Source organism: Apiospora kogelbergensis, assembly GCF_038363985.1.
Source record: "Apiospora kogelbergensis strain CBS 113332 chromosome Unknown utg000001l_segment0_segment0, whole genome shotgun sequence".
Taxonomy (NCBI): domain Eukaryota; kingdom Fungi; phylum Ascomycota; class Sordariomycetes; order Amphisphaeriales; family Apiosporaceae; genus Apiospora; species Apiospora kogelbergensis.
In genome coordinates, this window is record NW_027117418.1 from 5,488,990 (window position 1) to 5,506,308 (window position 17,319).

Genomic DNA, 17,319 nt, shown 5'->3' on the forward strand with positions numbered 1-17,319 from the left:
GACACTGCCACTCTGGAAAAGGCCCTGGGCACGATGAAATGGGATTACCAGAGTTTATCACATTGTCTCGTTCATGGCATGATCTATGAGTATCATTCGGTATATCTGGCCTCCGCGATTATTCGCCACCAAGCAAAGTTGATAATTCCCGCCCATCACATAATAACAATACTGGTCGGTTGTTTGTAAGGCTTAAACCCCATCTTCCTTCATTCGCCCTGTCTCTTGGGTTCTTCCTCTCATGTCATAGGTCAATTTTTCCATCCTATCCAGAGAGTTGTATGACACTTCTCGCAAGTCAGTTATGGATCCCAGTGCACCGGCCATTAGCGCCAGTGAGCCGTCCAACAAAAACATCGAGGCGCTGATGTTATAAACCTCCCGTGGCCTCAACCCCTGAATGAGCTGGCGGGAATGCCCCGGATGGCCTGCTGAACCTCGCGCATGTGGCGCTTCCTCTTCTGGTGGGTCTTTGCAAATGCCTCTACCTTTCTCATAGCAGCCTTGGTGCCTTCATCGATACCTTGAGCGGATCTAGCAACCGTTTTAGAAACATCTTGGAATTTCTCGAGGAACTTGCTGGCCGTTGGCTTAAACTCGTCTTGTTGCCGCTTCAAGAGGGTGGCAGTAATCTTCTTACTAGCGCAGTCATACTCTTGGACTACGCTATCAACAAGCTCCCCTTTTGGAGCAAGCTGGCGATGGATGGTCTATGTGTCTAAGTTAAAAACTGAAAAGGCAAATTCACATGCATAACTCACCTCGACTATTTCGTGCAACATCGTTGCTATGCCTTGACTAGCCTCCTCTACAAGGTTACCACTTCGGGTTCGTTGGCTTCCTTTCGAGTGTCTTGCTTGTAAATCATCGGCATTGTCTTCGTGAATGTGATGGTCCTGCTTGCTTTGATAGCCAGCTTGGGTTGGGATTCCCGGGGGCATGGGCCCCGCTGGTGCATCATTTGAACCAGGTGAGTCTCCTCTTGGAGGCATCGACACCGTGGAGATTTGACCTTTCAGGTTTTCACGGCGAAAGGTTTGCAAAGGCGCGAACATTCGACCATACTCTTGGGTCTTTGCATTGCATCGGGACGGAAGGTATTGTCCTGGACGTGGTTGTGGATGCCGTGCTTGGGTATCTCGAACGAAAGAATCACTCCGATGTTGCTGTCGACGAGGCTCTTGGGGGTTTGCATGATATTGATAAGTCTCTTGCACACTGGTCGGTTGAGGGCATGAGGCCAGCTTTTGTTTTGGCCGAGGGGCTGTTGATTGGATATCCCACGGATTCGAGTTATTGACAGCAACATCGTCACTGTTGTGCAGATTGGGCTGCACCACGGCCGTCTCGGATGCTTCCCAAGGAGGTGAACCAAGTGCGGTGTTTTGGCTCGCGACTCTGGTCAATATGCCTTGATTTTCCGAGTTGTAGGGGCCAGTAAAGGGGTCGCTTGAAACCATATCCTCTGATTTTGATATGGATTGTATGCTGGTATTGCTTACTGTATTTCCGCCCTTCCGGGCCAGTGGTTGCTTCTGCTGTACAACGATACCATCGTGGCCCCCTGCGGAATCATCACTGCCGGGATTTGACGTATCGATTATCTGGCTTGGAGATGTTAATTGTACTTTGTACGATGACGTTGCACCTGTCTTTGTCTTCTTTCTTGGGGGTTGTTGCAAATCCTCATCAAGCTCATATATGCTTGGCGGATCTGATGAGATGTCAATGAGGGGGACTTGTGAGCCTTGTTTGGAGTTTTTATTATCCTTGGAACCGACATGTGCAGGAGCACCTCTCCCGTCCTTGTCAGGAAAGTCAGTCATGAGACCATTGAGTTTCGTGGAACGTGATCCATAACCCTGAGGGGACGACCGCCTTTTCTTCGAGTTTGGTTTGGTTATTGATGCACCTACAACCACAGTGGGACGGTCGTCGTCCATGTAATCGTCGGAAGGTTCCTTCTGCGTGCCCGCAAAGGCCGGTTTACCCTTTTGAGATTTCTCTGCATCAGAGCCGGACCTCTTTGCGGCATTTCGAGTTTGGGTAGATTTGGCTGCACTTGAAAGCTTCTTTCGTGGGTTAGGCCTCTTGTATGAAGGTCCAGCGGGGGATCCTGTTCGAAGCCGGGCTCAGGAGAGCCCTCGATCTCAAAAGGGTCAACCATGGCTTTTGTCAATGACAGGGCAGCTGATGGTGTCTTGCTTGGAGGCTTACTCCAGGATTCTTTGTCACCTAATTCGAACGGTTTCTTCGCAATTCTCCTCTTGAAGGGTAGGGGTCTCGTGTCCTGATCAACCTCACGCTGTTTCATCTGTATGCCCGGGCTTACATTGGGGGAGTACTCAAACGACCTAGTTCCGGCGGGCCTCGGTGGCGCCGACTTTTGTGATTTTCCGCGAGCTGAATTTGATTTATCGGCCTGTGTACCCTGTTCGATATCTTGCCCTCTGTTGCCTTCTTTTTCGACCAAGTGAACACGATTCTTGGAAATGTGGATGTTCCTGGCCCGGACTGGGTTCTTCCGATGGGTAGAAATTCGTCGCTGCAGCTTCTTGGGGACCTGGGAGCAAGTGCTGGTCAGTTTCAGTGACGGGGTGTACTCTTCTTCTCCAAAACTCTTGGGAGAGTCTTCGGTCTCTTCGTCGAGACCATCACTGAAGACTATTTCTTGGGATCCGACCAGATCTTCTTGTATATCCGACGAATCCTGTTCTTGGAGTGCCTGGCTCGCAGGAAGTTGTCCGTTGTTTTCGCTCGCACTGGGTTTAGACAAGGCGCTTCGAGGACTTGAGACATCGTTATTATGCCAAACTGATGCTTGCGATCCGGGACCATCGTCATGGTCTAACCCAACAACTGATGGGCGATCGCCATCTTCTGTGCTCGCCCGGCTACTGTATCCCGGAGCTGTCGCCTGTGACCTCAGTAAGCCATCCGGCTCCAACATGGTCTTCATCCTAAGACCACTAGACATTGTGTCGAACTGAAAGACAGAATCGACAGCTGGTGTACCAACAAGCCCATCAGTGTGTTAGTTCACAGAAGAACGAGCGTCTGTATCATGTGCAGCGGCCTCCTGCTACAACCCAGTGAAGACGAATACTACTTTGCCCAGTCGCGTGACCCAAGTTCGCTACGGTGCGAAGATGATCTTGGGCAGCTGCCGTGGATCGCCAGTTGAGCTACCCACAAAGGTCGAGTCAAGAATATCAAATTTCTGGCAATACCGAGGAGATTGCATCGACAGACAGATGCCCTCGTATAACGAGTAGAGATTCAAAGGTGACTTCTATTAGTTTGGCGGTGGAAGGGTTCATTGAAATAAGGGTGGGGGGATGAGCATCCTACAAGAGAGAGAAAAGACCATGAAACTGGAAAGCAGATATGCCACATTTGGAAATTGGAAATCAAGCACCCTTGCCCATATGTTGCAGAGATCTGGAGGAAAGTGCCGGCTGGTCAGGCAATTAGATCAATTGCTTGCCGTCAACTCGCTCCTTCCAACATTTGGCTGGGAGTGGTGGGCTACTGCCACTCGGCACGCATTCTGTGCAATGTTGAGGTGAAGTGACCGTCTACGGTTCATTTGGTTGGTCATATGGGTTTATCGGGCCGAGTCATCACTGCTGGGCTGGATAGATATATGTCCTGCCTTTGAGGGAGACGAGTAACCAGAAACCATCATGTTCTGGACTAATTCGCAATCTGCATCATTGACATATTCGGATCGTGTACGTTTGTATGAGGCAGTTAGTTGTACTGTCCCATCCATGCTCTATCGCGCGTGTTCAAACGAAAACTCTTCGCGGTCCATCCCAACCCAAATTTGCACACGTCAACAGGCGACAGCCACACGATAACTATCAAATGATTGGAATCATAATCATAGCAAACACCCTGGTAGAGCCAGCGTCACCAATCGTCAATTAAGTCACAGTATGGAGAAAGAATTATATAGGGAAGCCGGCATGATGCCGGTCGGTCTCTGAGGCCGTTGCTGACTCGATTGAAGTCTGCTGGGTTGACGAGATAAACTCGTCGATAGATCGCGAAGTACATGAGAATGCAACCGTGCCCCCTCAAATCCGGGTGCATCAAAGGTAACAAATCCAGCCAACGCCATATGAGCCTCCGTGTTCATTCATTTTTTTCTTTCCTTGTTCGTCATCACATCCTCCCATGCCAGGTCGAATGATTTATCGGACGATACCATCGAAGCGAGACTTGAACCACTTGACGGTCTCGTCACGGTTGATGCGGTGAGAGGCACCGATTCTGCTCTTGCATCGGCGGCGGCGAGTGACGCGCTCACCGGGGCGGGTCATGCAGCAGTAGAAGTCCATACCGTAGATACCGATGGCGGGGTCGTACTTGATGCCGAGATCGATGTGCTCGGAGATACCGAAACCGAAGTTGCCGGTCTCGCTGAAGTTGCGCTTGCGCAGCTCGTACTCCTTGACCTTGAGGCCACGCTCAAGAATCTCCTCGGCCTTAGGGCCACGGACGGTGACGTGGACAGCGATCTTCTCGTTACGTCGGATACCGAAGGTTCGGACAGTGTAGCGGGCCTTGCCTACAGGGAGAGGGAAAACGGTCAATACATCATGACGATGAAGAAGCCAAGGGCCGGAGATGCGAATTGGGATACATACTGTAGACAGGGGTCTGACCGCTCAACTGTTCCAGCACCTTGGCGGCACGGGTGAGTCTATCACCAGACTCTCCCACGGAGATGTTGAGGACGAGCTTCTGGATGCGAAGCTCGCGCATGGGGTTCTGGGCCTTCTCAGACTGCAGCAATCGTGCATTAGCATGTTGATTCAACTGGCGACTCTCGATTGGCATGCACATACCATTTTGGCTGCTGTGTTAGTGATGACGAGCGGTGGTTCTGGTGATGTGATGTTTGGCTGTGCTGTCTGTCCGGTCGGTCGGCCTTAACGAAAAGTTCCAAAGACCAAAGATCGAAAAGTTGCAGTTTCTGGCTCCCGCGAAATTTCTCGGGGGGGGAGGGCTTCTCTGCCCTGTGGCTTGGGAAAAGTGGCTTTACCGAGCTGGGGCAGTCACTTGGACGGACGGGTAGGCCGGTGGGCGACGGTCAAGATGCACTAAGCCTGTTAAAGCTAGTTGGTAGCTGGAGCTTTGGGCAAGGACTTGGCCAATTGCAAAGCGGACCCTTGTTCTTCATTCAGCCTTGCTTTGCTTGCTTTGGAGCTTTGCTCTACTCGACGTGTGCCTGGCCTCGCCTCGTCCCGATATTTTATCTCGGCCTCCCCATACCACCCAAAGTCGCGATCTCTCTCAAACGTGCCTGCCAACGCAGTCCGGGATCTCGCAGAAGTCAGTAACGGCTTCGCAAACACGCACATCCCAATTTTTTGATAAGCTAGAGAAGTCCCTCGGGGCAACTCGTCGCAAACATGTCGAACAAACAGGGCAAGATGGTGAGCTGCTCCCCTCCACCGCTTCATGGCTTCGACGTTGACATCACAGGCTGACCAGACTTGTTATTTTAGGCCGGTTACGTATGTACCCTCTCACGGAAGCGAATCCGCCATCGACGACGCGTCTAGGCGCCTTCCGTATCGTTCTCTTCAATACTGACGAGTGCTATAGATCAACTACCGGATGAGAGTGACGTTGATGGACGGCCGCCAAATGACTGGGCAGATGCTTGCTTTCGATAAGGTAAGTCTTCTTCATTTCCGAACTGCGCTCTCTAGAAATCCCACTGACCGAGCGTTTGCAGCACATGAACCTCGTTCTTGCCGACACCGAAGAGTTCCGACGCGTCAAGCGAAAGCAGAACAAGCCCGCAGCCCCTGGCGCTTCCGGCTCAGCAACACAGACCATTGAGTCCGAAGAGAAGCGCACGCTTGGTCTGACTATTGTGCGAGGTGCCCAGATTGTCTCATTGTCGGTTGAGTCTGCACCCCCCGCCGATCCCAGCACACGTCTTGGAAAGACGGCTGCCACCAGTCTCCCTACTGCTCTTACTGCGGGCTCAGGCGTAGCACGACCCGCTGGCAGAGGTGCTGCTCCTACATCCCTTGCAGGACCTGCCGCCGGCGTTGGTGGCGGCGCGCCTGCGTTCCCTCCTCAGTTCCCTGGTGCTCCTGGTTTTGGTCCCGGCCGAGGCGGTCGTAAGTTATCCATCCTACTATGCTAATACCCCTGATTGGTGCATAACTAACATCGCACAGCACCGGCTCCTGGATTCCCCTCCCGGCGGCTTCCCTCCCGCTGGATTCCCCCCAAATACTGGCTTCCAGCCGCCACCTGGCTTCCCTGGCGGTGCGGGCGCTCCTCCGCCAGGTTTCAACCCCCTGGACGACGATGATTGTGACGCGGGAAGTTGGCTACTGTAAAGAGATGTATTGGCCCTGTGATTATGGACAAACAGATACCACTGGCGTTTAGGTTGCAGGTACGAAGAAAAGTGTATCGAGCTGCATCATTGATGCGCCCACCCGCATACTGGGATTAGTACCCAGTCTACCAAATGAATGAAATGATATCACAACATGTTCTGACGCCCCAGCTACGCAACGTATCTATACCAAAAAAAGTATTCTGAGAATATATGGCCTGCATTATTTCCATCCGCTTCGCCTGCTCTCATTGCCAATTATTACCTGAGATCCCGATCCAGGCTAGACACTTAAGGCCTCGGATTATCCACTTGCACGTTATACCAGATCTCAGAGTTGCACCGCATACCAATTAGTAACCCAGGAAGCAACGGAACTGGGTAAGCCAGAGCCTACCAGTCATCAGAAGAGCAGTCGCCAGGGCCGCCGTCCAGCTTCACGCCTATATCTTAAAGGTCGGTGTCTCCGAGAACGCCAGAAACTATATGGACGTTCTTACCGGCATGTTGATACGACATGGGTTCCGATCTTTCAAGCACTTCATCCGACACAGCCATGAGAAATACTTAATTCTCTCATAAAACTGGAAGGCTTTGAGTGGGTAAAAATGGACACTAATATGTAGTCTACAGTTGGAGCTGATGAGATCCAACCCGAAAAGATACTGGCTGGATGCGATCTGCTCCGTATCGTTGAAGACTGCCCACTGCCCAGTACAGTTGTTAAGCAGAGACGAAAAATCACATGCAGGCGCGTTAAGTATATGTATGATATGGGTGCTTTTTAGTGTTCATAACGTAGGCTCGTAATAACTAATGAAATCAAAGGGCATAACAGACTAACACCTCAAGCCTTCGCGATCTTGCACACAAGGTCGCTGCCATCCACGCTATCACCCTCCTTAACCTCCAAGCTGGTGACCTTGCCACTGTGAGGAGCGGAAATGACCATTTCCATTTTCATGGCGGACAGAATGGCGATCGGCGCTCCCTTGGTTACATCCGAGCCTTCCTTGACCCGAAGCTCCACCAGGACACCGGCCATAGGAGCACCGACTTGGCTGCTGTCAGTTGGGTCAACCTTGGGGCGAGCAATATTCTCGACACTGGACTTCTGATCAACCACCGACGTCTGTCTGACCTCTCCGTTGACTTCATAGAAGACTTCCCTCTGGCCAGTGTTCTCTGACAGAGGGCCGACGGCCAAGAGCTTCAGAATCAGGACTTTGCCCTTCTCAAGTTCCACGTGGAACTCCTCGCCAATCTTGGGAGCAGTGAGGAAGTACTTGGTGGGAAGAACGGACAGATCACCGTACTTCTGGATGAACTTCTTGTAGTCGTCAAACACCTTAGGGTACATGATATAGGATGCCAAATCACACTCTGTCACGCTACCCCATTTTTGACCAATCTCAGTGCGGATCTTCTTGAAGTCAATGGGGTCGAGGTACAGGCCAGGACGCTTGTCGAACTTGCGGCGGTTGCGAAGAGCCTTGGTGCGAAGAGGCTCGGGGAATCCGCCGTATGGTTGGCCCATCATGCCTTCCAAAAATTCGAGGACGGAGCCGGGGAAGTCCAATTCCTCAGCACGGTCGACGACATCTTCAGGAGATAGCTTGTTGGATACCATGAACTGGGCAAGGTCTCCCACAACCTTGGAAGTAGGCGTGACCTTGACAATATCGCCAAGGAGTTCGTTGGCGTGTTCGTAGGCCTTCTTGGTTTCAGCCCATTGAGAACCAAGACCAAGTTGTTGAGCTTGAAACATCATGTTGGTGAGCTGGCCACCCGGGATTTCGTGCTCGTAAACCTCGGGATCAGGGCCAGCCAGATGAGCCTCGAACGGTGAATAGAGAAGGCGCAGCTGAGACCAGTAGGAGTCGAGAGCTCGAACGTGGGCAGGGTTGAGGCCAGTACCGTGACTACCGCCCTCCAAAGATGCAATGATGGCATTGATGCTAGGTTGGGAAGTCATGCCACTCAAGCTGTCTGTAGCTGCGTCCACAACATCGGCACCTGCCTGCGAACAAGCGACCATGGAAGCGACACCGGTGCCAGCAGAGTCGTGGGTGTGGACATGAATGGGAAGGTCGGGGTACTTCTTGCGGATACCGCCAATTAGAAGAGTGGCGGCATGGGGTTTAAGGACGCCTGCAGACAAATCAGATTGGGCAAAATCCAAAGAGAGAGGGGATATAATTACCAGCCATATCCTTGATTCCAAGAATATCAATGTCAAGCGCGACCAGTTTCTCGATCAGGCCCATGTAGTACTCGAGGTTGTACTTTTTCTTGGGGTTCTAGTTGCCAAGTTGGTTAGCAAGTCACGATAGACCTCGACGGAAGAAGAGGGAGAATACATACAAGCATATCACCGGAATAGCAGCAAGTGGCTTCCACGACTCCGCCAGCCTTCTTGACGGCTTTAATGCCAACTTCGAGTTGATCGACGTCGTTCAGGGCATCGAATACTCGGAAGATATCAACGCCGTTATCCTTGGCTTGCTTGACAAAATGGTCAATAGCGTTGTCAGGCAGCGAGGCGTAGGCAACACCGTTGGCTCCACGGAGCAGCATCTGAAAAGGGATGTTGGGTACGAGCTTTCGCATCTTTCGGAGCCGGTCCCAAGGGTCCTCGTAGAGGAAGCGCATGGCGACATCAAAAGTAGCGCCGCCCCAGCACTCCAGGCTGTACAGGTTAGACAGTGCATGGCTGGTCTCCTTGGCAATGCCAAGCAAATCAACAGTTCGCACACGGGTAGCCAAAAGCGACTGGTGAGCATCACGCCAGGTTGTGTCCATCAGCAGGGTGCCCTTGTACTCGCGTACGGCCTTGGCGAACGCCTTAGGGCCCTGCTCCACGATGATGTTTCTCCAACCCTTCTGGCAGGGCTGGGAGACATCAAGCTTGGAACCGTCGTCGTTGAGGAGCTCAGGGATGATGATGTCACTCTTAAGCTTAGGCTCGCCGACTTGACCCGCGATGCTGCTTCCATTTACGGCGAGGTCGCCCAGGTACGCAAGCAGCTTCTGAGCTCGGTTCGCACTGCCGATCAAATCAAACAGTTGTGGGGTGTCATCGATGAACGTTGTCCAGCAGTTGCCGTCAATGAAAGTGGGATGAGTAAGCAGGGAGGCAAGGAAGGGAATGTTGGTCTTGACTCCACGGATACGGAATTCGACAAGAGCTCGTAGAATCTTTCGGCGGGCGATCTCGTAGGTAGAACCTAAGCATGTGCACTTGACCAACATAGAGTCGTAGTAGGGGGTGATAACGGCACCAGCAAAGCCATTGCCACCATCGAGACGGACGCCATTGCCGCCAGCAGATCTGTAAACCTCGATCTTTCCGGTGTCAGGCTGGAATTGCTTCGCGGGATCTTCTGTGGTGATACGGCACTGGATTGCGAAACCGCGTGTGGAGATTCTGTCCTGGGTCAATCCCAGCTGCTGAAGGGTGGCGCCAGCTGCAATCTGGATCTGCGCGGCAACGATATCAATGCCAGTGATCTCTTCAGTGATTGTGTGCTCGACCTGGATACGAGGGTTGATCTCAATGAAGTAGTAGCGGTTCTGTTGGTCAACCAGAAACTCGGCTGTGCCGGCGTTTCGGTAGTTGACTGACTTAGCCAGCTTGACAGCATCGTTAAGGAGGGCGTCACGGGTTGCAGCCGGAAGATCCTTGGCGGGTGCAATCTCAACAACCTTTTGGTGGCGACGTTGGACCGAGCAGTCACGCTCGAACAGATGCACAATGTTTCCATGGTTATCTCCGAGTAGTTGGACCTCAATGTGCTTGGGCTTGTCCAAGAAACGTTCGACGAAGACGGTGCCATTGCCGAAGGCGGACTTGGCCTCAGATGTAGCTCTCTCGAACGATTCCTTCAAGCTTGCCTGGTCTCGCACCACTCGCATTCCACGACCGCCGCCGCCGAAAGCGGCTTTGATGATGATGGGGAAACCATATTCATCAGTGAAGCCCTTGACTTCCTCGAAAGTGGCAACTGCACCTTCAGTACCCGGGACAACGGGGACATTGGCCTTAATAGCCAGTGTTCGTGCCGAAACCTTGTCTCCGAGGGCGTCAATGACTTCGGGAGAAGGTCCGACGAACTATACAGCGCAAGCGAACCAATCAGTATTGCCCGGCCGGATGAAGGTAGGGTTTCTCCAAACTTACAATCAGACCGTTCTTCTCGACATTGCGGGCAAATTCGGCGTTCTCGGATAAGAAGCCATAGCCTCGGATAACAAGTTAGCAGCATATCGCAAGAAAGGAAAGGCAAAAACGCCTCGGGGGATTACGTTCTACCCACCTGGATGAATCATTTGAGCGCCGTGCTCCATGGCGATCTTGATGATCTCGTCGCCGGCCAGATAAGCACCGACCGGGGTGTACTGCCCACGCTTGCCAATGACGTAGGCTTCGTCGGCCTCTGTGTAAAAGAGAGCAATTAGCGCGGTCCCTTGGGCGTGCTAGTGAGTGTGGGAGCAACACGTACTTTGCCGATGCATGCTCAGTCTGTCCTCATAACTGAAGACTGCAATTGTGTGGAGGGACAGCTCGTGCGCTGTTCGGAAGATGCGAATGGGGATTTCGCCTCGGTTGGCCACCAAGATCTTCTTCAGCTGCATGATGGAGCTGTTGGCACGAATGTGGTGTACCGTTTGGGCTTCCTTGGGCGCCATGCCCTCCTCGAAGACATCTTCTTCGACGGCAGCTTCGGCGCCAGCCGCCTTCAAGTCCTTGAGGTCCGGGAGTTCGGCCGCCATCTTGTCTCCCAAAGATGTGATTTGGATGAGGCTGGAGGAAAGCGAGCAGACAACTGAGGGAAGAAGCGGTTAGAAGGCAGCGCCCAGAGGTCAGGATGAAGAGAGCCTTGGACGGACAGACAGACAGACCCGTCGGAATGAGGGGATAGATAGATAAATGAATAGAAGAATATGGAAATACCTGAGGTGGTGTCTGTTGTTGAGGTCTCAACGGCCAGCCGTAGGGTTTGTTGTTGGCGGGGGGTGTCAGTCAGAGCGTCTCGAGGGCTCGTTGGCTGGAAGCTGACGTTATGTGAGTTGTGTAGAGGTGAATGGCTGAACTAGCTAGTCAGGGTGTCTGTAGCTGCTTCGCCAAGGAGGGAAGGAACGTGGGGTCACGCAAGTCCTTCTCGTCCTTCAAGGTGGCGGTGTCTCACTCAAAGAGGATTGCTTCTTTCCAGAGACGCACCAGAAAGAAGAGTCTTCTCTTATCTTTTTGTGCTGGGAGTATTACGCAAGAAGGTCCCGAGTTGATTAGACAAGAGGAAGAACGGACAGCAGCTTTTGGAAGGGGGGGTCGAAGGGGGGATCTTATAATCTTAGGAGCTAGGGCGACACCTGCTAGTCACCCCGAGCAAAAGTCACCCTCCTCTCCGGTCGTCGTCCTCCTCTGATGGATGGACCCATGCAGGCACGTAGGGTGGCCTCCAGTTTCCCACCTGATGCTGGCTTCTCTACATGCTTCTTCATACACCACCAAACATAGCAAATGTGAGGCAGGCTCATGGGGGCGCCATGGTGGGGGATACTCGGTGGGACTCTCTTGGTTCCTCTCGTGCTGGGCCTTTGCACCCCTGCTTGACACAGTTGCACAAACATCCAAGAGAAACACGCCGCATCTGGTGTCTCTCTCACCTGGACTTACTGCTCTCCACATCCCGATCTCCAGGGTAGGAGGCATCTGCCGCACATACATAAATAGCATCTGTCCTGCGATGAATGTGTTTCCCCGTGGAAGAAGCTCCACTGCTATATATGGCTGCTTCAGAGTTGCCCCTCATCACAGTTCCACGGTCCAGCTCCCAAAGCACGTGGGTACGTATGGCTGTCGCTGCAACATATGTAGGCAAGTGATGTTGGCCGATGGAGAAAGAGGCCATATGCGACATGCCGGTAGGATCTAGATAGCATCTGCGCAGCTGCTCGGCAACGCGACTAGGCAGAACTGTATCTTCCATCTTGTCCTTGAGCTGTCCAGCTACGACGACAAACCCTGTCCAAGCTTCATGATGGCGGGGTTTCATAACTCTAGAGTCTAGCTTATCGGAGTCTCTGATTGCTCAATTCGTGCTGCGGCGGGGAGCCCGGGCCTGAGCATGCTTTGGCGGGGTTGTTCTCTCAATCTCCCTCATCCTCACCAGCTGTAACAAGAACGGCCACCCCCGAATACACGTAGGAGCACTCGGATTTCCGCTCGGAGAGAAAGACACAGTTGAGAAAGTCTATTTGGGCATGGGCCTCCTGACTGGTGGCCGCTTCAACGCACCACCTACATAGGGACGGGGGACGGGGGACGGAGCCTGCCTTCGCTTCTGCAGTCGCGTCATGCTGCGCCAGAGTCTAGACGGAGTTGGGAGGTACAGCATGCAATAGAGAATTAATTGGAGAATCTACCAGTCCCTTGGTATCCGCGATGGACGTTGCTGTCTGTTCTCCGGCCAATCAGTCGAGCTGCTGATAAACGTTGCATTTGCTTTTATGTCTCCGTGACGAGACTCTATTATGTGCAAGTAACCCAGACCTCCGCTTCGGACGACCTATCTCACTAGACTCGGTCTACTTTTGAGAGCAATTGCTTGCTAACTAACACCGTCGTCGCCCATCCACCACACTGGTTGCTGTCCTCGCCCATGGAGGGGTTAAGGGTCATGGTTGCTGCTGTGCAACTTCAATAAACACACCACCATCCGAGTCTTTGCATGAGTGAGCAGCATCATTTCTTTTGATGTCATCCTGTTCCCTTTGAAAGAAAAGAGACCCATCACCTGCGACCGAGACGCAAAGCCTTTGATGGGGGCCATCTTTAATTGAGCCGAGGAAACACAAACCAGTGGCAGCCAAGACGAAGTTGTTAAACACGCCAAGAGCCAGCCCTCGGCATAGCTAACTTTCTTGGCGGGCGATCGTGTTCCTGGTTGACGAAGCGGATCCCCTCGATACTACATACCTAATACCTAGTTACTACCTGGCGAGCCTGGCCTACGCATTCCAGGGATAGGCGCTTAACAAAAAAAAAAAAGAAAGAAAAAAAAGGAAGCTCCCTCAAGCTTGACTCATCCCTGGTAGTAGAGGAATATACAAGAACAACCAACCGGCTATTGAATTAGCACTCAACCCTGGGTCCGCGGGTAACAAGCGAGTGATGCCGTAGCCATGGGACTGTTTCGGTAGTGGACAGAACGGACCGGGAAAACGGATCAAGGGTTCACCAGTTGATCCAACATGGCATGGCGTTCCTCTCCGGCGGTGTACGTATCATATCGACACAAGCCCGTCCAGCCCTCGACAGTGTCGGAAACGTCATCTCCGCTGCCGATGGCTGCTGGATGGGTAAAACACAACAGTGGGGAGGGGTTTTCCGTGTGCTCCAGATGTTGTTTGTTTCTATCAAGGCCCTGTTTCTGCGCTATTTAAAACCCTTCGTCCTACCTGACGGGGTCCATAGCAGTGGCATCGACAAGTGACAAGACTAGCAGCGACCTGCTTCATCATTCGAGCGGCTCGAAACTCGCAGCTCACCTTGGCAGAGCCGCGGCGTACCCTCTGCCAAGCACCGTCCCTATGCATCGAGCCGCGCCCGCTCTCCCTATCTGCAAATGGACAACATGCCAACAACATGCTCGCACACCCTGTGCCAAAAATCGGCTTGTCCGTCTGACCACCACCCACCGCTTTCTCCTCACATCCCATCTGTGCATCTCGGCTGAGGCTGCATCATACATAGATGGTTCGATGGTCGATGATCGGTGACTCTACACTCACGGAGCTCCAGTTCTCAAAGGCCGATGAGGGCTTAGGCCCGACTTCGGGGCTCGGGCGGCGGAACCAGTCGTCGTCTAGTAGGGCTGATTTGGACAGGTACTGTGTATTTAGGTGAAATAACGCCGGCCACGGCTTTATGGAAAGCTCCGATCATGGAGCTATTCTCTCACCACAATGACAAACAATCCGTCTCCGAGCCGGCGGAGGGGCAAAGGTCTTAGACAACACAGACACAAACGTCAATGTGCTGATGACAATGCGTTGCATCCGTCCAACCCGGCTCGCTACTCTAAGCATATTCAGGATGCAGGTGTCCTACGCAGATCCCTTTAGTGAAAAAAAAGATACCAGAATGGATACAATATCTAGATATGCATCTGCATGATGACCACCAACCCAGATGCGCTATAGCCTGTAAGCACACACATCCTGCCATCCCACGACTCGCCAAGACCACGTCGGGCATGCGGAAGGCGGGTATGCCCTTTCCCAGCCTGCACCTCTTAGCAGTGTGACCCCGAATGTAAATCTCAACAACTTCTTTCACCTCTTGCAGGGCAACTCCTTCCCAAACTGGGTACGTAGCTTTACCTTGCATGTATAAGCCGAACCACAACCACACACGTGTATGCCGATAGGCATTGGCTTCGCTTCCAAGCCAAGCAGTTTCTCGAAGAACACAAGATACGGTTGACTCGGTAATGTCTAAGCATCGGGCCTGCCGGAGGTGGGCAGAATAAGAATAGCCGGCACTCCTGTGTTTATAAGTATTGTATGTACAGTATTTGGAGGCATGCCGCCAAGGCTGGCGAGATACTGCAAGCTCCCTGGTCTTTTGACCGACACACGACTCGTCCGCTCTCGGTGATGCCTGCATTGCGACTCCATGCCCGACTGTCTTGACTCTTCAGCAGCCAGCGCCGTGGAATCTGCCGAGGAGGAAACCACATTGAATGAAACAATACCTTAGTCTGCAGCGTGCCATTTCTCCCTGCCTCCCTCCTGTGTCTTCTCGACTCTTGTGGGTTATTAGCCGCTGTCCTCAGAGGACGATTCGTAACATCTTCCTCGGGCACCGTCTTCACGCCCGCATGCATCTACGATCCTACTTCAGTTCTTAACCCCCTTGTCGCCCCGTGTTTCCCGAACTATATATAACCGGATGAAGACGCTGATGAACAAACCCTGCCCAGAAAAGTTCCCGCTTCCCTTTCCCCGTTTTAATGAGATGCGCGGATGATTTTTCTGGGATGATATGCGCCTAGCAACGCGCCCAGAGATGTACTACTGCTTCATCCCAGATAGGTAGAAAGAGGGAGAGGGAGAGAGGGAGGGAGAGAGAGATACGGAGACGGAGACGGAGACGGAACGAGATAAAGGGGAGTGGGGATCGCCTTTCTCTTGGCTTGCGTCGAAACATCAGTGCGACGGAACTGTCCATACCTCCTGTCTTGCATCGCTTACAAGGTATAGTCAAATGGCTCATACGGCCCTGAACAGCTTCATTCCAATTTCTCGAATTTGCGGCACCATCGTGGGGAGGCTCCAGAAAACGACCGAAGAGTAGGACTTGGCTACATATTCTTGGAATGCCGGCTTTTGATATCCACGAATTAGGTTATCGCCAGCTTGTCTTGGGGCGCCTCCCCAAAGAGCCACGAGGTGCGCGATATTCATCACATTAGGAAGTTACATGCACCCCGGCAGAGGAGGACCTTTGAACGCGAGTGCCCCATCATCATTCCTCGGCAAAATGAGGAACAGCAGGTATACCAATTACGTAGGTAGGCACTTATTGGTGTTGCTCTAGCGAACTGTTGATGTACAGGACCACAAAGCCGTCTGCTCCGGTGGCCATCGTTTATCTTCCTCGGTAGCTTGCAGCTCTATTTCATCTGCGGCCTCCCGTCTCGGGGAAGGATTGACAGCAATATGGGAGAGAGCAACGCCCCTTTGGCTGTTCGTCATTACGCCGCTAGGTATTGACCTTCGCCCCATTGATAGCCCGCAGCCCCCCTGCGTGTCTTGAGCAGAGCGCACACAGTCTTCTTTCAGTCCTGGCCGGCCTCGTTTATTTCGAGACGACATCCTTGACCTTGTCGCCAACGGCAGCGACCTTAGCCTTGGCCTCCTCGACGGCGCCCTGGGCAGCGGCCTTCTCCTTGCCACCCCAGTTGTGCCACGAGAGGTATCGATATCCTTGAGTGAGCTGGGAGCCCTCGTTGATGAAGTGGCACGCGAAGAGAAGGTAGTTCTTGGGCGAGACGGCGAGGGAATAACGCATGAAGGTCATCGAGTAGATGCAGAGAGCGGCGGTCATCTGGCCCGAGATCCTGGGAGTTGCATGTTAGCAAGAGGAATAGCGCGGTAGGAGCGAGGCAAGACCTCTCTTGTCGAGATCAGGTTAATGGTTAATGCTTACAGGTCGGGGGACTTCTGCGTGTCCATGACGGCGGCGACGGGGATGCCGAAGTTGGACACCGGACCCCAGAAATCTGTTGCGCACAGTCGTTAGCAATCGGTCAAGCTTGGCCCTGAGCTGGCGCCAGGTAATATGCTCATATAGAGACACATGACGAGGCTACAATCCGCAGCTCCGGTTGCGGCTCCTCAGCAGCCAGCTAGAACGAGAGTGCGCCAGGGCAGTCCTGCAACATGACAGTCTGGAATTGTCAATCCAGAGTCTCGAGAAGCCTGGCGTTTCTGCCTTGGGCAACAATTGAAGCTGGATGTTGTTGCAGAACCGCCCCGTCCCGCCCATGTCGAGTCGTCGCCGTCGGACTTAACGAAGCGAAGACCGGGAAAGAAGAAACACAAAGCTGGTCACGTACGTGTCGAGCAGAAGTAGCTCACGGTCGGGTTTGACCGGATCTTGGCATTGACGGCTTTGAAGAAGGCGGCCATTGTGAATTGAGTACGCCGGAGTTTGGGGCGGAGGTATGAGGTCGAGGTCGAGGTCGAGGTCGAGGTCGAGGTCGAAGTCGTGGACAGGAAGTCGCGAGAGGTTAATTGAAAAGCTGCTGCACGATCTTTCTCAATTGAATTTCCCCAACTAATGGCGCCGTTTCCTCCGATCCTGGCTGGGCTAGCCTTGGCTTTGCGCTTCCTTCCCACCTGCAAAATTTTGGGGCCCCGACTTCACTCACAGCTTG

The 17,319-nt window shown here is 52.8% G+C and overlaps 5 protein-coding genes across 5 annotated transcripts; 1 reads left to right on the plus strand and 4 right to left on the minus strand.

Moving 5' to 3' along the window:
- Window positions 1-389: 389 nt before the first annotated feature.
- PG998_001763 (uncharacterized protein) lies at window positions 390-2,977 on the minus strand (the record flags this gene model as incomplete). Its single annotated transcript, XM_066868581.1, has 3 exons — window positions 390-710; window positions 762-2,116; window positions 2,218-2,977. 3 exons carry the CDS (start codon window positions 2,975-2,977, stop codon window positions 390-392), a joined length of 2,436 nt encoding a protein of 811 aa, XP_066736996.1.
- A 1,222-nt stretch (window positions 2,978-4,199) lies between these two features.
- PG998_001764 (60S ribosomal protein uL5) lies at window positions 4,200-4,859 on the minus strand (the record flags this gene model as incomplete). The annotated part of the gene is made up of 3 exons (XM_066868582.1): window positions 4,200-4,576; window positions 4,656-4,794; window positions 4,857-4,859. The coding sequence occupies 3 exons, from the start codon at window positions 4,857-4,859 to the stop codon at window positions 4,200-4,202; spliced, it is 519 nt and encodes a 172-aa protein (XP_066736997.1).
- A 533-nt stretch (window positions 4,860-5,392) lies between these two features.
- Window positions 5,393-6,343, plus strand: PG998_001765 (uncharacterized protein; the record flags this gene model as incomplete). The annotated part of the gene is made up of 5 exons (XM_066868583.1): window positions 5,393-5,447; window positions 5,520-5,528; window positions 5,620-5,691; window positions 5,753-6,146; window positions 6,207-6,343. The coding sequence occupies exons 1-5, from the start codon at window positions 5,424-5,426 to the stop codon at window positions 6,341-6,343; spliced, it is 636 nt and encodes a 211-aa protein (XP_066736998.1). The 5' UTR covers window positions 5,393-5,423.
- Window positions 6,344-7,220: 877 nt separating this feature from the next.
- Window positions 7,221-11,146, minus strand: PG998_001766 (uncharacterized protein; the record flags this gene model as incomplete). Its single annotated transcript, XM_066868584.1, has 6 exons — window positions 7,221-8,524; window positions 8,577-8,673; window positions 8,738-10,486; window positions 10,554-10,615; window positions 10,690-10,809; window positions 10,876-11,146. 6 exons carry the CDS (start codon window positions 11,144-11,146, stop codon window positions 7,221-7,223), a joined length of 3,603 nt encoding a protein of 1,200 aa, XP_066736999.1.
- A 5,092-nt stretch (window positions 11,147-16,238) lies between these two features.
- On the minus strand, window positions 16,239-17,071 carry PG998_001767 (uncharacterized protein; the record flags this gene model as incomplete). The annotated part of the gene is made up of 3 exons (XM_066868585.1): window positions 16,239-16,500; window positions 16,590-16,662; window positions 16,999-17,071. 3 exons carry the CDS (start codon window positions 17,069-17,071, stop codon window positions 16,239-16,241), a joined length of 408 nt encoding a protein of 135 aa, XP_066737000.1.
- Window positions 17,072-17,319: the final 248 nt, after the last annotated feature.